This window comes from Populus nigra, chromosome 9 (assembly GCF_951802175.1).
Source record: "Populus nigra chromosome 9, ddPopNigr1.1, whole genome shotgun sequence".
NCBI classification, from domain to species: Eukaryota; Viridiplantae; Streptophyta; class Magnoliopsida; order Malpighiales; family Salicaceae; genus Populus; species Populus nigra.
This window is the reverse complement of record NC_084860.1, coordinates 5139738-5163865: the sequence shown is the minus strand read 5'-3', so window position 1 is coordinate 5163865 and position 24128 is coordinate 5139738. Positions and strand designations below refer to the sequence as shown.

General features: G+C 32.2%; 3 protein-coding genes and 1 non-coding gene across 7 annotated transcripts; 1 reads left to right on the top strand and 3 right to left on the bottom strand.

Moving 5' to 3' along the window:
* Window positions 1-578: 578 nt before the first annotated feature.
* Window positions 579-4071, bottom strand: LOC133703702 (nudix hydrolase 15, mitochondrial-like). Its single transcript, XM_062128308.1, has 4 exons — window positions 3638-4071; window positions 2693-2835; window positions 1137-1256; window positions 579-1056 (listed from the first exon to the last, which is right to left on the bottom strand). The coding sequence occupies exons 1-4, from the start codon at window positions 3921-3923 to the stop codon at window positions 832-834; spliced, it is 774 nt and encodes a 257-aa protein (XP_061984292.1). The 5' UTR covers window positions 3924-4071; the 3' UTR covers window positions 579-831.
* Window positions 4072-10823: 6752 nt separating this feature from the next.
* On the bottom strand, window positions 10824-13984 carry LOC133702938 (protein IQ-DOMAIN 9-like). 4 transcript variants are annotated; one of them, XM_062127277.1, is made up of 6 exons: window positions 13663-13984; window positions 12918-13030; window positions 12487-12654; window positions 12159-12386; window positions 11634-11747; window positions 10824-11538 (listed from the first exon to the last, which is right to left on the bottom strand). In XM_062127277.1, the coding sequence occupies exons 2-6, from the start codon at window positions 12990-12992 to the stop codon at window positions 11185-11187; spliced, it is 939 nt and encodes a 312-aa protein (XP_061983261.1). In that variant the 5' UTR covers window positions 12993-13030; window positions 13663-13984; the 3' UTR covers window positions 10824-11184. The 4 variants fall into 4 exon arrangements, with proteins under 4 accessions (XP_061983261.1, XP_061983257.1, XP_061983258.1 ...); XM_062127273.1 differs by having other exon boundaries at window positions 12900-13030; window positions 13663-13979; XM_062127274.1 differs by lacking the exon at window positions 13663-13984 and adding an exon at window positions 13537-13656 and having other exon boundaries at window positions 12900-13030.
* A 6661-nt stretch (window positions 13985-20645) lies between these two features.
* Window positions 20646-20719, bottom strand: TRNAI-UAU (transfer RNA isoleucine (anticodon UAU)). Its single transcript has one exon. It is a non-coding gene; the product is annotated as a tRNA-Ile (tRNA).
* A 1405-nt stretch (window positions 20720-22124) lies between these two features.
* LOC133703290 (E3 ubiquitin-protein ligase ATL41-like) lies at window positions 22125-23245 on the top strand. Its single transcript, XM_062127751.1, has one exon. The coding sequence runs from the start codon at window positions 22336-22338 to the stop codon at window positions 23020-23022; it is 687 nt and encodes a 228-aa protein (XP_061983735.1). The 5' UTR covers window positions 22125-22335; the 3' UTR covers window positions 23023-23245.
* The last annotated feature ends 883 nt before the right edge of the window (window positions 23246-24128 follow it).

Genomic DNA, 24128 nt, shown 5'->3' with positions numbered 1-24128 from the left:
CCAATCAAGGAACTAGATCATAGGTAAACACACTAAGCCTGTATTAAGAGAAAATACTCTGAAGAGCATAAAGCCACTATATTATATACGATCTTAAGAATCTGCAATCGGCAGGATACTTTAATATAAACTTTAAATCTTTATCGAGATTCCACATTTTGGAATGCTTTCCATGTTCTCAGTAGCAAAAACAAGCGAGCAACAACAAATAATTTTCCCAAACTATTAGAAACAATAGTTTATTTGTACAATTTGCAGAAATTCACAACAATTGGACAAGGAACATGTTACCAAAAGTAGCATCTATGAAAAACAAAGGTCTTATTTGTAGAGAGGCAAGCAGTTTAAGATTCCTGCAAATACACAACAAGCTTCTTCAACGCTGCCGTTAAAGGGCCAAGTCAAGATAAGCAGGCATTAGGTGCACTTCATTTTCAAACGCAGAAGAAACTGAAGATATGCAATGCTATTTGTTAACAGCTTTAGTGCTGGGAAATGGGATGAGTTCAAGCAAGGACTAAGCTACTGAAAAACTTGAAGTCATCCAACGGAACTGAGGTGGAAGGAGACAACTGCAATTTAATCCATAAAGAATTTGTGGCAATTTGATCTAGTGACCTCCTTCCCTCCAGAATAATCAGTCTCCCCAATTTACAATTGCCTAAAAGACATGACACATTCTGCTTATCTACCCACAAAGCTATTTTAGCACATAAATTTGATAAAACTAACAATATTTTTCAACAGGCGTGGGTTGTGAGGGGTTTTATCACAGAAAGAAGATTATTCCAAGAATCTGAGTACAACCCAACAACATTTTTCCTGAATAATTCAACGCATCACCATATCCTTGTTTGCACCTTTAGGAAACTTGAACCTTGGATTCTGCTCCATAAATGCTGGTGGCCGTTGGAAGACCACCGAAGCAGCTTTAATCAAAACCCCAGCAGTTAAACCCCATATCAAATACTTTTTATTCTGTGTTTCGTAGTCAAAGAAATGAATCAGATACTTTTCTCCCATCCATTCACTCTCCTCTACTCGTCGATTTTCATCCTGAACAAAACATTTGATTTCATATTCTTTTAAAAGAAACCTAATGATTAAGTCAACTAATTAAAGTGAAAAAGGTGAACCTTGATGAACATTTCCAAGGGAGCATCAAATATTGCTTCCACTTCAGCAGGATTTGGAGTGGGCTTGAATGCCTTCTTATTGGAGAGGATGCCTATAACAGGAATTACTCTGAGGAGGTGCTGCAAGAAAAGCAATCAGCTAAAACAGAAAAATAAAGACAACAGCAGCTTAATTTTCTTTGATGTCTAATAGACACATTTATCAGACAACTCAAATGCTATACACCACCCATACAGACCCAAGCAATCTGTATATCATGCACCCAAGCAATCTGTATATCATGCACATATAATAGCTATCAACAGAGTATGACATTGATATTGATTTTAAAACAAAAGATGACTACATCACCATTTCATGTTGATTATCACGGTTGCATAACTGAAAATAGCTAGATAGCTAACAGATGAATCATCTTGCACTCTTCTCAAATCTCACGGTTAGGAGGTTCACCTCACTTACCCTGACTTTAGAAAAAAACTTGATATGGTCAAAGAAGAAAGCAAGAAGTACAATAGAAAAGAGCCACTAAACTTTCAAAAGACTTTCATGATACATAAATGATGAATGACAGTCTGGATTATGAAAAAATTAAAATTCCATTATGTGCATCCATGTTTGCCAGTCTAGTTTAGGAAGCATTCTAGCATCATCTTCATAACTTCCAGATATGACTTATTAATTGAAACATCCGTTGACTACCTATTCTTTGACAGGTATAAAATAATTCATTTCAGATATACGAGGCCAACCACCATGACATACTAACACGGGGAGATGAGGTATTATCAAGACCACTTATAAGAAGAATAGTGGTGGGTGACATTTTCTAGGAATCGTCAAAACTTTTATAAGAAGAATAGTGGTGGGTGACATTTTCTAGGAATCGTCAAAACATCATGTGGTAAATCATTATTCAAGTTGTGAAAAACAGGTTGTCCAGGTCTAAGCTGCTGAGAGAGGTTGCTGCAAGCACAAGATTTTCAGATATTTGTCAGTTAATTGTTTTTGCTTCTTGTTTAGTTGTCCCTTTGTACAATCATTGTTGTAATTAGGATCATATCATGTGTACCAAGTTGTTTCTTGATCAATGAAGGTTTCATTTATCAAAAAAGAAAAGAAGTAAAAGTGGAAATAAATCCTGCCTGGAAAATCTTTATGAGCCCATCAAATTTCTGCCACTCACATCCTTATTGATACAAACCAGCCTTCTCCCCCTCCAAACACCTAATAAGAGTAAAGAGAAGAAATTTCACTATTTACCCCTCAATGACAGGGGCTAATCACAAGATTCATCAAGGTTTTGGACTCTAATTCCTGCTGGTAATCTTGTGTTTGTCCACATTTCATTCCACAAGGTCAGAGGTGGTCTAAACCACAAATTGCCAACCAGTATTACAAGAATAACTCCACCATTCCGAGCAAATTTTGAGACAATCATACAGGTTAATCGGTCAAATGAAATAATATGGAAATCAGCAGAAATCATAATCCATAGAAAGAAGGAAAGTCCACCATAAATGTCGAGAACATAGAACAAGTACCCTTTTCATACCTTAGACAGAAATGGTTCAAGAACGGTAACAACATCCACTAGTGAGGGATCCAACCCAATTTCCTCCTTCGCCTCTCTTGTTGCTGTTTCAAAATCATCCTTATCTCTCTCATCTACTTTCCCCCCGGGTAATGAAACTTCACCTGCAACCATACCTCTCATCAGTGCCGCTATTACATTTTCACTACTCAGTCACAAATATGAGAAAAGAAAAGCAATTTTCAATCTCAAGTCTTTATTAGCAAATGATAACCACTAGCTTTGCATAATACAAGACCCGTATTGTCCCACTACCTTAACCTCTCTAGTGAATCATTAAGCTTTTGAAATTTTATCTCTAAGTTTTATCAAATAATCGAGATGTTGTTCAATTGAGTTCAACAACTTTTGCTCTATTTGATTCCTTCAACGTTGCGTGAAAGAGACAAAATGATTCAAATTTTAAACCTTTCTGGGTTTTAGCATTTGTTTAAGTATATAATAACTCAGCCGAGATGAGTTCAAACAATTTGAACTTGGGAGAAAAGCTCAAAAGAGAGCAATCAGATTCAGTACATTTTATCTTCCACGGTCTTACTCCTATCTCTATCCAGTCTAACCACTCAAGTTGCTTACTCCTATCTCTATCCAGTCTAACCACTGAAGTTGAGAAGTGTCATTTAAGAGCAGTTACTATTAACTACATTATGCAAAAACTACAAGATTGAAAAATTATCTAAGTGAATTGCCCTTGAACTCTATTTCTTATCATGAATTAAAAAAGTAATGAAAATCCTGGCACAAGCATCCCACCAAAAAAAGAGCATCCAAAAGTCAACCAGCCACGATAACCATTCAACTGAATTGACAACAAATCCCCAGAGCTAAAGAAAAATAAAAAAAAAAATCAGCAAGCAAACAGCATTCAAAAACTCCCAATTCTCATAAGAAAGAAAATCCACAAACCCGAATGAGTAGACAATCTGGAGGATCTCTTAGTCAAAATAACACGAAATTCACCAGCATCACCTTCAAAGATGCAGACCAAAACAGCAGCTCTTTTGGGCCTAAACCTTCCAGGGTCTCTAAAAATTGAGGTTGCAGATTCTTGAAAACCCACTTGGGAAACAACTTTACCTGCGCTTTCCTCTATGTTTTCCTCTTCAATTTCATCTGGTGATGGAGAGGGTGGCTTGTAGAAGCGAAGCTGCTGGGCTAAAGCCACAAGCCTTTGTGATCCATAAGAGTCCATGACTGTGAAGGTTGGTGCTTTATGCAGTGGAGAAGATAGCTTAACAAAGAAATCATGGGGTAATGATTTTTGGCATAAAATATATTACTTGCAAGGAAAATTAGCTTTGCTTTGGTTGTGATTATTGCTAACTATGCATTAAACGAAGTAGTTTTGTTTTTTTTAGTTTAATTTATATAATGTTTGTTATTACAGTGATTATTGTTTTTTAAAATATTAATTTAAATATATTAAAAAATACTCTTTTTTAAAATTTATTTTTAATATTAGCATGTATTAAAAAATATAAAAAAAATTAAACAAAAACAAAAAATTATATTTTTCAAATTTTTTAACTGCTATGGTAAGGGATCTACTTTTTACCCAAAAAAGAAGAAGAAATGTTTATAAGGATTATTTTCATTTCTTTTTTTTTAAATCAAAATGCAAAACAAACAATTTTGATATGGAACAAATATTGAAGCCATTTTACAAAAGTATTTTGATTTTGTACGAGCTAGAAACAAGATTTTGAGAATTAGTACATTTTATTTTTTCTTTTATTTTTTTTCAATTTAGTTGTAAGAGTTATTATTTTGGTGTATTTAATGGAATAAATTTGATGCATTCAAATAATAATTTTATTTTTCCAAAAGGAATAAAATTTGTACATACTCTATCATTTGTTTAAAACTTGACTCCCTTTTTTTAACCCAGCATTCTCAATACATATTATTATTTAATTTTAGAATTATTGAAATAATTACTTGAAAGAGTTTTCATTATTGAAATTATAAAATAAAAAATATATTTATTTAGTTAAAATCGTATCCTCTTAATTATGCATTTTATTATTGACCAAAAACATGATTTTTTATCAACATCACGGTTTTTCTAAATACAAATTTAAAGCAATTTAAAGAATTCATATAATATAAATTTAAGAGAAAAATTGCTCCTTTAGAAAAAACAAATTTTGTTATTTTTTATTTATTTTGAATAACAATTCTTTTTTTATCAGAAATTTGATATTTTTAAAAAACTTATCATAATAGATAAAGAAATTCTAAACCAATAAACATAGAATAATGTCTTGATTATTCTTATATAATTATATAAGAAAAAAATAATATTTTGATTTTTTTTATAATTATAAAATAAAAATAAAAATCTCTAAGATTATTTTAAAAAAAATTATATAATCTATATTTCTTAAATATTATTTTAATTAGAGAGAATTTAATTATAAAACTTAATAAAAATGATGAAAAAAAAAATTGATGTGCCATCTAAAAACAGCTAGCCCACTTGGGCTGAAAAGAAAGGCCCATGTTCCTAGCCTAAAATTAAAAAGAAAAATCTTAGGTTTATAGTTTTTTTAATTAGTGGATATCACCAACATTTTATATATATGTTTCTGGTTAATTTTTTAATCAATGTAGATTATTAGAAAAATAAGGTCTAAGTTTTAAGAACTTTAAAACCTATTTTACAGCTTATTTTAATCTAATTATACCCAAAAAACATTTTCTAGAAACACAATTAAATTATTCTAAAAATTAAAAATCAAACCAAACAAAAAAAATATTTAATAGAACATAATTTATTTTTCTTAATATGATTAAAGGGAAAACAACAACTATTAAACTTTTTTTTCCAAAATAAATTTATTTACGTTAAAATTAATATGTTTTGGTGCTTGGTTATTTTTTTTCATTCTTGTTATTTTTTTTAATTGATTTTTTTTCTTACCTCTCAAAAATCATTATAAAAATAAGATGAAAATAGAGTTTGATGATTAAAACATAAACTTCAAGAGATATATATATATATATAAACGAAATCTCTAAAGACCAAATTAAAATTTTATCCTGCATTGCTCACAATGTTGTTCACAATGTTAGTTGCTGCACGAGCACAGTGCTATTGCGGGGCAAATAATTTTTTTTAATGTAAAAACAGTGATAGGTTAAAAACAATTCAAGCCTTATTCATTGGTTAAATTAATAATTTAAATATTTATAAGAAAAAAACTAATAATAGTAAATAAATCAATAAAAAAGAAATTAATAAAAAAAAAAACCATATTCGAACTTATTCGAATGATCAAACAATCTAATGTTAAAGATAGTCAAAATCATATGGGCTGAGCCCAACCTGATTGGGTCGAGGATGACTCAAATGAGTTGGGCCACTATCGACCCAAAACAGGGGTTGAGTCGATGCCGACCCAACAGACTCTATTCAAAGAGGACTGGGTCGAACCCTTCCCAGATGTTTTTGTCTAGGACGGAACTGGTCCAACCCAGAAACAGTGGGTTCTCCACTGTTCACTTGCAAGAACATTGGAGGTAGTGAGCTTAAGAAGAAAAAAAGCGGGAAGAAGAAGGAAGTTGACATGACAATGGCTTCAAAGATGGTTGCTGACGTTGACAGCAGCTCACAGTGGCTTTGTGGCGGCAATGAAGCAGAATGATGGTTGCTCATAGGTGTTGCAGCAAAGCTAGTAAAGAAAAAAATGGTGGGAGACTAGAGAGTTTGTCTTCCTCTTTTAACTTTATTTCTCTTTGTTTTCCCCTATTTTTTCTTTCTTTCTTTCTCTATTTTCCCTTGTTTTTTCTTTTTTTCTTTTCTTTTCTCTTCTGTTTTGTTCTTCTCTTTCTATCTTTTTCTTTGTTCCTTTTTGTTTTTGTTGTCACCCATCACCTCCTGGTGAGGGGGTATTTATAAATGGCAAGGAGAGAGAGAGCTACCTTACTCATGTCCAGTTATGATGAAGGGGTAGGTGGCTAGGTAACCACCCCAAGATTGCTTGCAAGGCTTGTCCCCTCTGCTCTTTTCATCATGGTGGTAGGATATGAAAGAATGTGGATTGTGTCAAGGGTTTTTAGGGCAATTGGGAAAGAGAAAGAGAGACACTACAAAAACAAGGAAGAAAAACCTTATTCCTTTACCTGCAGCACATCCAAGGAAAGAAGATGACAAACACTGCAATCAAAACGAAAACATTTTCTTCTGTCTTTTTATTTATAACAGTGAATGAAATGGCGTCATTTTGTACAAAATATATCGTTTCATTTAAATGAAATGGTGCCAAAAAAAGTTCTATTTCCAAATCAATCTTTAATTTTTTATTTATTCAATTAAGTCTTTAATTGAGATTTTGATTTTAAGAATCAATTTAATTGCATCCCTGTTAATTTCAAATGTCAACCCTAAAGATGATCACCTTTTTCACTTTGTTTCTTGGTTTTGCATTTGTGCATTTTGACTCTCAATCGATTAATAAACTTTTAATTTCTTCAATTTGGCTCTTGATTTGGTCAATTCCAGCCCCTATATTCGGATGATCAAACAATCTAATGTTAAAGATAGTCAAACTTCAAAAAAAATTGAAAACATTAGTTTAAAAACAAAGAAAAAAAACCAAGCACACCTAGACCAACCTCCTAAATCTAATCCAATCTAAAAAATTACAACTTGTTAAATCATGGACCCGAATTCAATCAAGAAACTTAAATGTTATCCAATTTAATTTTGAATGATGGAATCGTTATACAAACTATTAATAAAAAAACTTGAAAAAACAACAACAAAAAATAGGGTTAAAATCAGACATGAAAAAACCCAATGAAGATGAAATCCAAAAAACAATTATCGCAAACAAAAAAATTACAATTAAAAGAATTAGAACCAAACTTGAAAGATTAAAAAATCATAGGATGAAATTGAAAATCATTTGTAATATGATATATTATTTATAGATTAAAAAATGTTGAGGTAAAATAGAAAAATAAATTGTTGAGGGCTAACCTAATATAATCAAACCAGAAAAAAAAAGAGAAAACAAAGGTTAAAAAAAAGAATTAAACAAAACATATAACAAAGAAAAATTAAAAAAATAAGATAAAAAATAAGACAACATCAATTTAGAAACAGAGAAAAAAAAATAGGGCAAATTTCTTAAACCTAGTCTAATCTCTAAAAGTCGCATCTTGTGAAATTTTTACCCATATTTAATAAAGAAGTATAATTCTCAACTAATTTAATTTCAAAGGATGAAATCGGTAGAAAAGTATTGTTAAAAAAACCTATTAAAACAAAAAAAATGAATATAAAATTTGATAGAAAAAACCTAAGGAGGATGCAATTTAATGAAAAAAAAATCCCAAATAAAATAATATCAATTAAAAGAATAAGAATCAAAATTTAAAGATTAAAAAGAATCATAGCGACTGAAATTGAAAACTTCTGTAAAAACCAAGCAAACCCAAATAAACATCCTAAACATAATCAAATCTTAAAAAGCTCGCCACTTATAAAACCTTGGATCCAAGTTCTTTCATAAAGTTTATTATAAGTCAATTTAAAAATAAAAATTTTTAAAAATTATTAAAGCAAAAAAGAAAGATAACAAAAAAAAGCCTCGAGCAAACCCGACAGCCAACTCGGGTCAACAAATCAAACACATGACCTACAACATGAAATTGAGATGTCCTTATAAAAAGGAATGCGAAAAAAACACTAGCAAAAAAAAATATATTAAAAACATACTTTTAAAAAATAGAAGTCGACTTGGGCTAACTCTTTAGATCTATTATCTAGATCATGAGATTGAGGTGACACCATTAAAGGGAAACTGAAAAAAAAAAAAAGCAAGATTTTTTATCAAACAAACATTGATGGATGAAATTGATAAAAACAATCAATAAAAAAAAACAATGCAAAAAAAATAATAGTTAAAAGAATCAGGACTAAATTCAACATAAAAATTAAATGTTAGAGGATGGAATTGTACAAAACAAATCTATTAAGAAAATGATTAAAAAAATAACAATTAAAAGAATTAGGACCAAATTTAACATAAAAATTAAATGAAAATAAATGCCCAGGGGTGGAATTGAAAAAACAACAAATCAATAAAGAAAACGATTCAAAACGAATAGAAATAAAAAGAATATGGACTAAATTTGAAACAAAAATTAAAAAAAAAATCAAATGATCAGGAATGAAATCAAAAATAAAATTCAATTAGAAACATTTAATGTAAATAAAACAATTGCAAATAAAAGAAAAGAAACTAAATCAAAAGAAAAAATAAATTGAAGGGTTGGTATGAAGCATGAACAATGTGCAATCTGAGAAAAAAAAAAAGGAAAAGAAAAGTAATTTTAGGCCAAACCACTATACACACACCATCAATAAAAAAGAAAAACATGTGAGATGAATCAAATGATGTGGCGGGATCACGGTTATAACTGTCTGAGCTTGCTGTATGCGCTGCCAAAAGACGTCATAGTGGCTGATGCGTGCATGGCAGGTGCTAGCAGTTTTTTTGTGCAAAAACCAAAAATACCCTTAGGTCTAAATGATATTAACAAACAAATCATGATGAAATTACAACTAAGTTCTTGAAATCAAGACTAAAATATTCAAATTATAAAAGTACAGAGTAATTTAATTGTTCTGTAAAATTTAAAAATATAAAAATATCCTTGTGTAGAAGATATTGAATTATTTTATTAAAGAATTATATTAGTAATTTTAGTGTGGATTTAATGCCTTTCTCACACACCCTACGTTAGTTTCCCAAAATAGAAAAACAACACAATGGCAGCAATTTTTTTTATCCTGAGATCAATAAAGTGATAATTAGCGTACTAGTGTCGAGATTATTCTTCATCCCATAAAAATACTACATATGCAAAATCGAGATCATTCACAATCATTGACCTCTTGAATTATATAAACATAGATATTATTTTTTTAAATAATTCTTTAAATTAATCATAATGATCACCTTATTATTATTATATAAATGAGAAACAAAAAATAAAAATATATCTCTTATTTATAGTGTTAATTTCTTGCTTTTTTAAATGAATCAATTTTAATTTATCTTTTCATGAGAAGACAATATTTCAATATACATCAAGTTGGATTAATTATATTTTAGGTTTGAAACTTACATAAAAAAAAGTTAATTGACAAATTTATTTAAAACCAATATCTTTATAAAAAAATTACATTAAATTGGTTCTTTAGAAAAGTAATTATTTTCATTTAATTTCCCGTATTAATAGTTATTCTAGATAAAAAAGTTAAACATAATTGATTGATGACTTTTTGGATTTGCTGACATGAGCTATGGCATATTTCACGTATCCTTAAGTTACTGGTACTAATAACGAAGCAATTGGGAACTTAATGGAGCAAAGGAATTAAGGATTAACAACATTAACAAAAAAAAAAAAAAAAAAAAAGGGTTCATAATCAATTATGAACATGCACTTACCAAAAGGCAAGTTGCCTGTTGTTGCTGACAGCTGAGCTGCCTGTTAGCAAAGTAATTAAATAGTGCAGTAGCTGGCTTCCTTGAATTGGTGAAAGCTATAAAGCAAGAAACTGAGGCCGGTAAGGAAGTTGGCCTAATTTTTTCATGAAGCCAGCAAAAGGGTGCGATCATAAATCTCATGAACCAACAAAACCGAGTGAATTTCCTCTTTCTTGTTACCGATCCAGCTCCATAAAGAAAGAATTATTGCCCCACATCAGCCTATCCTCTACTGTTGAAAATCAAAACACACCATTGCTATGCACGCCATAATACTAGCTGGACTTGTTTACCAAGGCACCAGTCCAAGCAATGTGCTTCTGATGTTGTTATCAAGTTGAAGGATTCTTCATCCTTTTAAATGGAAATAAAACTGCCGACAAAGAATCTTGGCACTTGAGAAAGAATGTAATTTGCAGAACCTCAAGCCAACTTTTCAAACCAAACAGATGAGCTTATTGACAACTTCCATTCATGACAGAACTAGAGACATCCACAACCATCCAACTTATAAGAATGAATTGCACCAGTAATGTAGAGAAAATGAACTGCAATGAAAGATGCAAAGGTTTCTCGCAGCACAAGGATTCTCAAAAAGTGACAATAACTAACGGTGAGGAACTTTACAGAGCAACTGAAGAATGATAAGATTTCTAAAAATACATCACGGATTCACCACCAAGAAAATTCTGTCTATTTACACCACAAATACGTATGAACTTTCAAAATAGAGAAAGTAAAAACACATCAAGGAGAACAAAAAACATGAAGAAGAATGACAATTGTCATTCACAAATGCAGGCCTGATCTACAGTTTCTGTGCTATATGGAAAAGCATCTCACTATCACATCACTCCCCTTATAAAACATTAGTAACGAGTTTTCTTATCTGAAACAAAAATGACCGAAAATAGAATAAGCCCTTCTGATCTATACTTTTGCTTCGCATTAAGATACCAACTGTTCACGTTTATTGTTTGCTGCATCAGATTTAATGCTTCCCTCAAGTGAAACCCTTTTTTCAGCTGGTGGGTAAGATAATCTCTGCGCCGTTGGAGTTCCTTTCCCATTAAATAATGATGGTTTAGATGAAACTGGTGTTTTTCTGGTTGGCAACTTTGTCGTTTCATCAACCTTTTTAGCCTGCCTGCTCTTCATTTTCTTTGGACTAACTGACTTGGCAGCGACACGGCTTTCCCATGGTCGAGCAGCAATCCAACGTTCCTTCCAACTCCAGCCCCAATTAGCTTTCCCAAGTTCATAATTAACCACCCCAAGGTCATGACCGTAGCTGGCCCTCCACTGTATTTCATGGGATTTTTATGGTGATTTCCATTTTGTTTTTGTCCCTTCCAGAAAACTACAATGAAAAATTAACACTTCAGAATTTGAAATACCTGATGAGAAAAGGCATATGCCATTGCTCGTTCCCGCTTAACTGCTGCTTCTTCCCTCTGATGTATTCTTGCAACGATTTTCTCCATTGTTTCAGAGCCACCACTCCATTCAACCTGTCATTCGTTTCAACTAGTACTCTTAGAGAAATATGGCCTCATATGGTAAGTGGAGCGTAGAATAATTTATGGACATCAACACAATAAAGCCAGCAAATAAAGTTTGAACATTCGATTCCTAATAAAAGAGAAATTAAGTGACCTTCATCATTATTTTTTTACACTCAACAGGACGCACATGACTGTTACATTGTAGAAATATGAACAATCTCAAAACTGCAAAGTGTGGCAAGTCTTAAAGGACCCAAAGTTCCACAGATGCGACTCCATATAATAGTTCTACATGAGCCTTCCCTTATGGAAAACAAAAGGACCTACATAACTACAACATCCATCAACTCTACATCGATGTGAAAGAAAATCAGTTTTAGTTTGATTGACAACATACGCATTAATTTTTTTTTCTACCTCCAGATCATGAAGCTTTGCCTCAAGTTTTAGTTGATTCTCTAATTTCTTCTGTCTTAACCGGCCCTCGGAAACCATAAAGAGTTTACGGGCTCTAATCTGGGCCTGTATTTGGCTCCATGAGTGAAGGTAGTTCAAAGTAGTTGCAGCTTGCTTTTTGAAAGAATTATTCTGGGTGATGATCTGTAATCTCACTTTACCTTTCAAACAGCGAAGAGTTTTCCTAGCCTGCATCATCAGGAAATGATTTAATGAACAATTGCACGCATCTCTCTCCATTTATATGCATATCCATGGGTTGCACATGTAGTACAGACAATGGACATACCCTGTAAGCCCTGAATGCTGTTTGAATCCGAGTGGCAGCCAAATCCTCAACTGGCATGTCAGGAAATCTGGGATTGGCCCTATTGGAACCATTTGCAAAGCTTGCAGATTCTTTTTGAAGCTTGTTCTTCCATTTGAAGCCATTTGATTTTGCAGAAGTTGAAGACCCCTGTTCAGATTGCAGGAACAGATGTAGTAACATCTAATAGATCAAAAAAGAAAAAACTTCTTTGCCATCATCCTAACAACAACAATTCCAACAATGAACATATCTACCTTGAAATAATCTTGAATCAGCAGTTGTTTACAGTTAAAGAATTGAATGGCCAGATTACAATAAACCTCAATAGAGTAAGGAATCTGGATTCATTATGAAATATAAATAAGGAGCAAAATTTATTAACAGCAGATTACCTTTGGATGATTCAATACCTTTGCTTGTTTTGAGCTGTCATCCTTCACTTTCTTTATGCTAATTATTGTCTTAAACCAATCTCCAGAACCCATTGTAGATGTCAGATGTCTGCTTCCAGCTTAACATAAACCTGGCGGTAAAATAAAAACAGCATCAGCATTTTGTACATTTTGTAAAAGTTACATAGCATTCAAAACATCCATTTCTTCCATTTCTTGGTCAACCAAATATACAGTCATGAGTGAAACTGAATTGGGAGACATACAAAACCATAAAAAACAATTAAGGAAACAAAATTGTATGAAAGACTGCAGTATTGAAAATGTTAGCATCTGACTGATGTTCTACCTCTCAAAAGGAAATTTAAGTTCATATAGTTAAACAACCAATTGATCATGGAAACTAACTGCAGATTTCCAAAATATTACAGCTTAGTCCATCTCATCGCCTTGCAACAAACATTCAATTCCTCTTCTCTCCCAACCAACAAAGAAGTAGAATCCCAGAAACAATCTCTCTATTCAACAACAAAACTCATTAATTTTAATACTTAATCACATTAAGCAACAACTAGATTCAAAACAAATCTGATTGAGACAAATGAATTCAACATAAACTACAACATCCACATCTCACCCCATCTTTCATTGTCTACAAATGGAATTCTCAAATCACATTGGTCAATCTAAAAGTCAAAGCCCAAAGAAGAGTTGTTTCAGAAAGAGAAAACAGAAACATAAAATCTTGGCATGTAAGGCATACCTGAGAAGCCAGTACTGTATTGAAATGGGCAGTCAAGTTTTCGTGGGAAAACAAAGGTGGTGGTGACAATAGTACTTGTAGTAAAGAAGAAGCAAAGCCCTGAAAAAGAAAAAGAAAAAGAAAAAGCAAGAATAAAACTGGATGATATGTGGATTCCTATGGCCCCATGGCCAGCATTTTTTATTTTCCTATCCAAAAACGTTCACCAGCAAATATTTGACAATTTTGTAAATATAAACAATATCGTAAAATCCCATTGTCCCTCAATCAAGGATTCAACAACAACCAAGTTGTTCGTCATATGTGGGTGGTGTAATGCTGGCTGCTATGTTTTTTGGGTTTGAATAATTCAACAATAGAAGGCTAGCGGTGGCAGGTGAACAAACCCATGACAAGGTTTGATAAAGATGGTAGATGGTTGTTTAATTGCCTCTTTAATTTTTTGTTAGAATTCAATTGATTTTAAAAAATAAATTTTGTTGTTTTCATTGTGTTAAAACATGGACGAGGCTGGTTATCAACCCGGCTAAATTGGGATTTGAACATGTCTAAATTAAAAAAAAAAAAACCATTTAACTTGATTAAAATCAAGGTTAACCTGGTGACCTTATCTACCCAACCAAAATCTGACTATCAATTAGTTGATTTTTTTAAAAAAAATTTTTATAAAAATTATATCATTTTAATTAAAAAAAGATATTTTTTTATTGATTCTCTTAACTTGTAATCCAAATTTTACTCATATCAATTTTCGAGTTGAATTTTAAATTTATAATTATTTGTAGTCACTAAATCTAATAACCATGTTTAAATCAAACTTTATATTTCCAATTTAATTTAATTGCTATATATTTTCAGACTCTAAACAAAAAAACAAGTTCATTAAATGGACTTCAAAAGTTTACAAAATGTTTGGAATTATTTATGGTTGTTATTTTTTTTATTTTATTTTCTTCTAAAATAGAAAACTTATCTATTTTAAATTCTTTTTATTAAAAAGAAAAAGGAAAAACCAATAATCAACTTCTTTGTTTTGATATTTTTTAACAATTGTTACTAGCTTCTTATGTTTAGAAAAAAAAATTATTCCTATTTTCAAATTTGGTTTTAAAAATAAAAATAAAAATAAAAATAAAAATGATATCAAACGTTTCTTCTAGTTATATATAAAAAAAAGACTTCGAAATTATAGTGATTATATCCTAAAAAATCTAAGTATTTTGGAGTAAGACTTGTGTCTTAGATAATCGATTAATATCTTGGTTATGACAATCTAATCAATTCTTTCTATCTAAGGTGGCTAGTGGCTGGTGTTTGGTATTTGTTAAACCAAGTAGCTAGCCAGTGACTGGTACCTACAAAAAATTCTTTTTGGTGAATTTAAGAACTTTTCGATGTTTATGTAAATATCTTTTTTAAAGAAAAAAATATTTTAGAGAGAGACTTTGAAAATAAATATGCAATAAAAAATAAAGATTGAAAACTTTTTTTTTAACGATTCATAGTATTTTTATAGTTTATGAATATTGTTATCTTTTTAAGAAATGAGGGACCCATAAGATTGAAAATGGATAAAATATCTATTATACATCATTAATGATAAATAAATATTAGGTCTTTTTGAATATTTTAATACATTTAGAGATATGAATATATTTGACCTTAACTTTCTATGCTAAAGGTCATGATAAAAACAAATAGAGTCTTGTGATCCAATAGAGGGTTTAAAAAGATCATCAATTTTACATTTATAATATCGATATGAATTTGGACTCAGCGCGTAGCTAAATCAAAGGGTGTTAGGTCTAGTAGGTTGCTAGACTTATATGTGGTGGGCTAAGAGTGTAGCTGAGCCGAGGGATGTTGGGTCATCACCCTGTTTTTGTTCCCTTTTTTAAATGTAGATTTTATAAAAAAAAATATCTATAAAACATGTCGATCCATCAGCACTCCCCAATTCTTTGCATATTTATCACGAGAAGATTTTGAAAGGTTATCAGCCTTAAAGAAAGTCTTTTTACCTAAGAGTTGTTTGTCCAATTAATGAGAGACTTTTTACCTTCCCCATACGATTTTTCTTTACGAAACCATTGAGATTCTTTGTGGCCATGTTTCTTATCCTTATTCGAAGGATATGATCAGGTGAACTATCTTTAAAAAAGAGGTGTTTCTTGGGAAACAAAACAACGATGTGCATTCAATGCAGTAATTAAATGAACTTCTGAGGATCTGGCATGACATGAAAAGTCATTCATTAAATGGTGAGAGCGAAAAGATGTTTCCTTTATAACCCTAACCATTCTTGCTTCTATCTTTTCTTTTACTTTATGTAATTTCTAAAACCTACTTTATTGAAAAACCCTGACTAGTTTTGTTCTTATCCAAGAAAAGAAACCTTATTTTAGGTATTTTTTACTGTAAGGTTTTTTTTTTACTTTAAGCAAAAAAAAAAAGGACCTAAAAAGAGTTAGATTTGTCTTTAGAAAAAGGATATCACTATCTCTGAGAAGGAGTTCAAGTTTCTATCTAAGATCAATGGAAGCAGTTGAGGACAAAGATCCATCAAATTGAACCTTAGAATTAGAGGGGATGAAGCCCTAGCATCCACCCCAGGTAGCGAGAGAGTAGTTCTCCCCATAGAAGAAGTCTTTCTCCAGCCATTACTAGTGAGCCTTAATGGAGAAGAAGGTTGCCTCAGGCCCATAAGAATGATGCCCCTGTCATTCTAGGTGTGGATGATATTGAATTTGTTAAAGTTCGACAGGTAGGAAAGTACACAACTCAAATACTTTCCGAGGCTAAGTGTATCAGCCAATCAACATTGGACTATGCTCAAAGTCATTTGGAAATTATAGGCCATTTTTGTATATACACATTGGGGTACACTTTTCCTCTCAAAGAATTTGTGAGAGATGTTTTTAGATATTATTAGTTGGGTTTAGACCAGTTACATCTTAATGGGTAAATAATTTTATCTGTATTTGATAAGTTTCTTAGGCTTATCAGAATCGAGCCTACAATTAGTATCTTTAGGACTATTACCATCTAGTTGTCGACACTAATGATGGTAGTAACATGCATTGGTTCTTTACCTTTACCAGCAAACCCACTAGAGACATGAAGGGAAGCCTACAGGGAAAACCTGCCCATATCAGAAAATAGAGGAGGAGGTGGCTAATAGTGAGATATAACTGGCTAGTTAACCCTAGAAATGAGATGCAACATATTTGGGGTTGCTCCCTCTATTGAAGGGTACCTTCTTTTTATGTCAACTGTAGAACTCATTTGAGTTAAGATGAGTAGAAGACATATGTTGTATTGGTATTGACCTCAACCAAGTACAAAGTCAATAGGATGGACATGCTAGACCATGTTCAAAAGTATGTAGCTTTCTTACCTTTTTGTTTTGTTTTTTTTTTACATTTGAGTTCACTTCTCACCTCGTTTTTATACAAGACTAATAACTAAAGGAAAATGAGAAACTATAGTAAGGTTTGTAGAAGGGACTTCATGAACAGAATCTTTAACTTTTTTTAGAGTAAAGACAAGACTAGAAAAGAGATGAAGGGAGACCTCATTATCATCGATAAACTTCTTGTCTCTAAAAACATGATGATGAGAGATATAACTCCTATAGAAATGGAAGTTAGGGGTAGTCATACGTAATAATCTATGAGTCAAACAAATTTAACTCCCCCTAAAGTGATTGCAAACACTACTGCCCATTTTAAGAGAATGACGGTCTCCACCCCTGTAGAGACTATGGAGACTAGTGTGCTAACCTCAATCATAAAGGCTCATATGGGTAGCATTTCCTATACCTTGACTTTCAAATTTGTCTACAGAGGTTGAAATGCTCGGGCCCTCTTCTTGGGATATTCCTAAGGAGGTTGTGTTCATGAATGTTTTCGCTAACTCACTCTTGGTAGAGCTTCCTTCAACTTCCCTATCCTGACTGAGAATGAGAGACAACTTATGGAGGCTATTATTGGTAGAAGGTCAAGCTTTAGAGAGGCTAGCTTTGAGCTGCTGAGACTATTAGAGAGGATTCTCATCATTTCATCAGACATCTTAATGATGTCTGATGAGAACTATAATAGCCATTTGACTTTAACCAATCAAATGACCTTCAATGTAAGAAATCTTCTTGTTTCACTTTTTAGTTTAGTTTTATAACCCTTGTTCCTAACACTTATTCTTTATAGACTTTCATGATGTGCATTTATTCCAAGAGGTGCTAGATGACCAAGATGAACCATATAAGGGAGGCTATTATCATAAATAGAGCATACCAGGTTGCCTTCGAGTGGCTTAAGGAGGAAAAGGCTGTTGTGGAGGCCAAACTGAGGAGCTTCAAGGTGACCTATTTATCACAAAAAGAGCAAATACAAGGCATTGTTCTTTAGTTAGGGTCCAATTATAAACTGCTTTAAACCGCTTATAATCAAGTTTAAACTTTGTTTAACCTTAATAAGATTTAAGAGGGATCTCCCCCTAATAAAAAAATTTTGGTTTCAAGTTATTTTTGCTAGTCCAGATGAATTTGTAGTAGATTGTTAAGAACTTTATAGGTAATAGGTGGAGATTGGTGTTGTTGTATTGAGAGGTTTCGAGTTTGACTCGCTGGGAAGTTTAGGGTTATTATCCTTAAAAGAGAAGAGCATCGTTGATGAGGCAGTCTACCCTGTCATAGGAGAAATGTACAATCACACTAGAAAGACTGAGTCCATCCTAGTTACCGAGGCAGTCTACCCTTGAAGAACCATACATGACATAATCATGAAGCCCAATTCAAAGGAAATGAAATGTCGAAGTATGAAATCGGTAAAAAATTACAAACAAAAAATCCAAAATTAAAAATAACAATTAAAAGAATGTAGGTTAAAATCAAAATAAAGAATAAATTAAAGGGCAACAACAAATTTCCACTTTGAGATTTAAATTGAAAAGAACAAAAACATTAACAAAAGGAAAACAAAAGAAAAAGAATGAGGACGAAAATAAAAAAAATATACTATCAACTTGGTTTTGAATGGTGAAACTAAAAACCAATTAAACTTTTTAATGAAAAAAAATAAGAAATCATAAGAATAAGGATTAAATTGAAACACCAATACATGATTAAAAAAACTTGAAAATCATAAATGTAAATAAAAAAACTTATGCACGCATCCAATTAAATAAATCATGAACTATTGTGTAAATAAATGAAAGAAAAAGTCATTAATTATAAATAAAAATGTAAGTGGAAAAATTAAGAGACAAATCAACATATTTAATATCGTAACACAAGCTATTTAACTAGTTGTATTTTAATAAATTTGTTTATTAAAATTAATTTATAATAGAGATCGACACGCATATAAAATTTATTTAATAAATCTAAAAACAATATTATGCAATGCTGCACATGCTCAAACAATTATAAAAAAATATTTAATCTAAAGAAAATACATTAAAAAATTACAGATGAGTTATTCTAACTTCTTAATAAATTAAACACACTCAATATAATTAAAAAATAATTGTTATTTAAAAAAAGGCTAAATAAACAACAACAAAAATCATGGAGAAGGAGTATTAATTAAAATATTAATTTAATTTTCTTTTAAAAATACATATAAAAACATATATTAATTAAAAAAAATTAAAAAAGGAAAAAATGAGGCGAGGCCATTCGTTTGGCCCAAATAGAAAGGGCCCGTGCACGGGCATGTATTCTTTTTTTTAAAAAAAAAAGTTAAAAGGGTGGACATCATATGTTTTCTCTTAAAAAAGATGACACGTCGTTTGAGATCCCAGAATCTGACCGCTGTGGTGGCTGGAAAAATGAGGTCCATTGTTGTTTCCATCATAGTTTTAAAACCCGGCCCGGCCTAGCGGTTCAACCCGGGACCCAGCGGACTCGGGACTGGAACCGGGCTGGGTTTAAAAAAATAGAGGAAGTCAAAACTTGAGGTGACCCGACGACCCAACAAAACCCTGTTAAAAACCGGTTGTAACCCGTTGACTATTTTTTTGACTAAAACGACTTCGTTTTGATTTTTTTAAAATCAGAATTGACCCGGACAACCTGATCAAAATCTGAAACCCGGGCGACCCGGTCAAAACCTGAAACCCGGGCCTTGGATCGGGTTTAAAAACTCTGGTTTTCATCTGAAAACCATTTTTCAAACCATTGTTTTTTACTCAAAACACCTAAGAAACATCTCAGGAACCTTATTAAACCAAACAATGGCCTCCAAAAGTGCAAAAAATCGACCCAAAAGTTGAAATCAACCCAAAACAAAAAAATCTTCCCAAATTCATATATGTTTTTATAGGTGTTTTTAAGGTAAGAAAAACATATAATTCTAACTCCCTCGTTATATGAAACCTTTTGACATAAAAAGTGTAGGTTTTGGTGGCCTTTATCTTTCATAACGACAACTTTCTTTCTCTAAAGCGGAATGTGGTGACCCATTTTCTCTTCTCTACAAAACAAAAACTAAAAAAAGTGAAAAATAAAGTTTGGTATCAAAATATTTTTTTTTGAAAATTATGGGGACCAAATACCTAATTGCTTAAAAAAAAAAGGAACAAATATGATTTTTTCAAGCAAATTGCATACATGCCACTAATGTTACCTGATTTTATCACTTTAGTCTCCTTTGTTTCAATTCAATTCTCATTCCTAAAAAATCATGCAATAGAGTTTTGATTTGAGCTAAAATTAGTTTAATTATGTAAAAAAATAAATAAAATTGAGAATTAAATTGTAAATTTTAAAATATTTCACTGCTTGAGTCCATAATAAAATATGAAGGATGAATAATAAGTTAATAAACAATGAAAAGTTCCCACGTTTTAGAACAACTATTTATGTGATTCATTATTTGTGAGCTGGTGGTGGGTTGAGGGTGCTGGTGGTTAGGACTTAGGGTTACTATTTGTGAGCCGTAGACTGGTCAGAAAAAAAAAAAGCAAATTGTGATTTATACTAATGGTCCCGGCGGGGCTCGAACCCGCGACCTTCGGCTCATAAGACCAACGCTCTAACCAACTGAGCTACGGGACCATTATGGTATATGAACTCTAGTTTTTATATTCAGAGCATAAATGTTTCCTCCCCCATCCCCCAAGTTCTTTTTAGATATTATGCTTTAATAGATGAAATTATGATAAGCAAAACAAAAGTCCAAGTGGACTACTTTTCTATTGTAGGGAGGGCTTCTTCTCAACGATCTTTTTAATTAATGGCCATGACACCAAAGTTTACCTCTGATTTTCAGGATAAAAGCTCAAAAGAAGTAGATATGTAGAGCCCGAACCTAAATATATAGGATAGATCATAATCACTGATTTCAAGCTAATATATATTGCTAATATTTGGGCTATAAAAACCTATTAAATTAATTATTGATCGTTTTGATTTACACCTCTGATTTCAAGCTAAAATATTCAATAATTTATCTGGAGATTATGGGATTCAAATATAACAAATAAACATATAAATATCTTCCCAACTTCTCAATTCTTAACATCATTTAATTTCAAAGTAAAACTTAATTTTCAAAATATAAATACGGAACCGATGTTTGCTTGAGAAATTAAGTTCCTTGTAGTTTAAATGTAACGCACGAAATAACGAAGAATTCAAATGTGGTGAAAAGTTCTTGTTCCAGCCCAGTCCCCACCTCAAAGTGGGCATAGAGATTGATGGTCCATTGACTAAAAACTCAGGAAAGTTTTGTGGTGGTTAAAATAACTCAGGAAAGTAGATGATAAGGTAATAGATTACGTTAAGAGGAGAAAAACATGCACCTTGGACTCAGAAATTTCAAGGCAAACGCAACCAGGTCATCATGGACCGCTTTAATACATTGATGGTTGGAAATTGAGTCTGAATTTATATTTTTTTTCGTTAAAATTTATTTGTTTTTAGTATTTTTGAATTGTTTTGATAATTCAATAAAAAATATTATTTTAACATATTTTGCTTTGGCTTTCAAATTTCAACAATATCTCTAATTTTGTTATTTGTTGTCAATTTATAAATCCCATCTCAGCAATGGTTTCTCAATATCAAAAGATGTTGGGAATATGAACTCTTAATCATTACAAATTAGTGAACTTTTTATTTTATTCATAACATATGAACTCTTCTTCATTTCTAAAACAATTATTTCCCCGATGATAATCTAGAAATCCATTGACATGGATGTGTTTGGTTTAGCTTTTATGATTGAAGGGACTGAATTACTCCAGGTTGCGTTGCGTTTCTTCCATGCGGAACCTTCCTAGAACTTGTTATTTGTGAAATCTTGTCCAATCATCAAGGAGCACGTCCCTCGTTGCTCTGGTACCAGGTTGTCTTTTTCAAGAAAAGACACTTGAATTTTGCTCTATCTTTCTTTACTAGCGCAAATAGTAATATCTTGACCTTTAATCCTCATACCAATATAAATAATCCTTATAGTGCTAAGAGATCATGACCGCATCCCGAAGAGTCAAGATTCGGGTGCAAAAGTTTCCTACTCCAACAACATCTTCCAAAGCCTCACCCAACATATTCTGTCATTGAAATTAGCAAAGCTTAAAAATGTGAACAGCTTCTTTACACAAAAAAAAATTGATCAGAAATCAAGAAAAGCAAGAACTTGATCAACATCCCTTTCGTCAATTAAAGTAACTATGGGTGGTTCTGATGATGATGATCACAAGAAAGTTGTCAACCAGAAGATCATGCTTGCCATGTTCTTGTGTTCTTTCGGCTTTGTGTTGCTGTTAGTTCTTCTCCATCTTTACTCTAGACATCGGCTAAGAAGCCAGCAAAGGAGACGCCATGCCATATTCTTTCATGGTCTAGGAAGGCAAACCTCACCGGATATAGAAGAATCTATTGAACCACCCAAGCGAGGGCTTGACCCTTTGGTCATATCCTCACTTCCTTTGTTCACATATAAGCTAGCTGACCAGACTGATCACGGTGAACCTGTGGAGTGCTCAATTTGCTTGGGTACCATAGTGGAAGGTGACACGGTTAGGGTGTTACCAAATTGTAAACACACTTTTCATGTAGAGTGTATTGATATGTGGCTTGGGTCACATTCAACATGTCCCATATGTCGAACCGACGCCGAGCCTATGATCCAGCCAGCCGGGGAGAAGGCCATGAACAGTAGTACTGCCGAACCTTCAGCTCCGCCTATAGAGGAAAATATGGTACATGGCGGTGATCAAATAGAGAAAGAAGGTGGATCAGACTTGAGAGTAACTTCTTTTCGCGGGATACCTACTCGGGAGAGATCATCAAGGACTCGGAGCTGTAGAGATGAAATTGGTGCGGAGGACGATGAATATTATGTCATAGGTAGGTAATTCTTGTAGTCTTTTGTTACCACTCGTTCTGTATCATTATGGTAATAAAGGTATATCAGAATTTGGGGAAGAGTATGTGTAGATTCATTTCTTCATATTGAATCATGTATTTTTTTTTTTTTTTATCAAAGTCTTATTTGAATGGTTTTCCTGGATAGGCTTTTCATGTAAAACAGAACAGAGAGCATGATGTGAATTAATTAATTCGCTTTAATGTTTGGTTGATTCATGTATAATTTTCTATTAAGTTTCATGCAGCATCAGGCTTCTACCCCAGCAGCAGAGTCAAGGTTTCATTGCTTCTGTCATCTGGGTTCGAGTTTTAGTGTGTACGCCTGTTATCCCGCGGTGTCTTATCTGTCTATTGGGCTTGCGGGGTGTTCAATGGATCCGGGAATTAGTTGTGATGCGTGTAAGCTGGCCCGGACACCTCGGATTACCAAAAAAAAAAAAAAAAAGTTTCATGCATCATTGTTTTGCTGAAAAATCCATTTTCCCCCAAAGAAAAACACTTCGCAGCGGATGATCATCATACGTGATGAACAAGCTTTATTTTCAACTCTTGGGATGAAATTACAATAAATGGCGCCCTTAAAGCATAGTTATCAACCATGTCCTAGCCCAACTAGTGAATTTGATGACTCACTCGGGTCTAACTCTTGCCGAATTTGTTTTTGAACTGTTTAAAGAGCTAACTTGATGAAATTTATACTACCTAGTTAAAATTTAAATGAAACTCGATCCATTAATGTTTTTTTTTTCTAAAATAATATCATTTATTTTTTTTTTAAAATTTTTTTTATCTAAAATAATATATTTTAAACAAAATAATAAAATTAAAATAGACTTGAGTTAATTATCACCTTTTAGATTGATCTCTGAGTTCATGACTAGACCTCTCTAAGCTATCTTATAACTATGCATTAATGCTAATAAACACAAACGAGTATTTGAAAACAATTCAGTACACAAGAGGCTGCATAGTTATAAGATAGCTTGAATTAAAGAATTAATAAAACTTGCTTGACCACGTCAACACTAAAAAAATAAAGAAAAAAATTAATGTCGTTTTAATTGACCTAGTGACCCAAATGTTATTATATGAG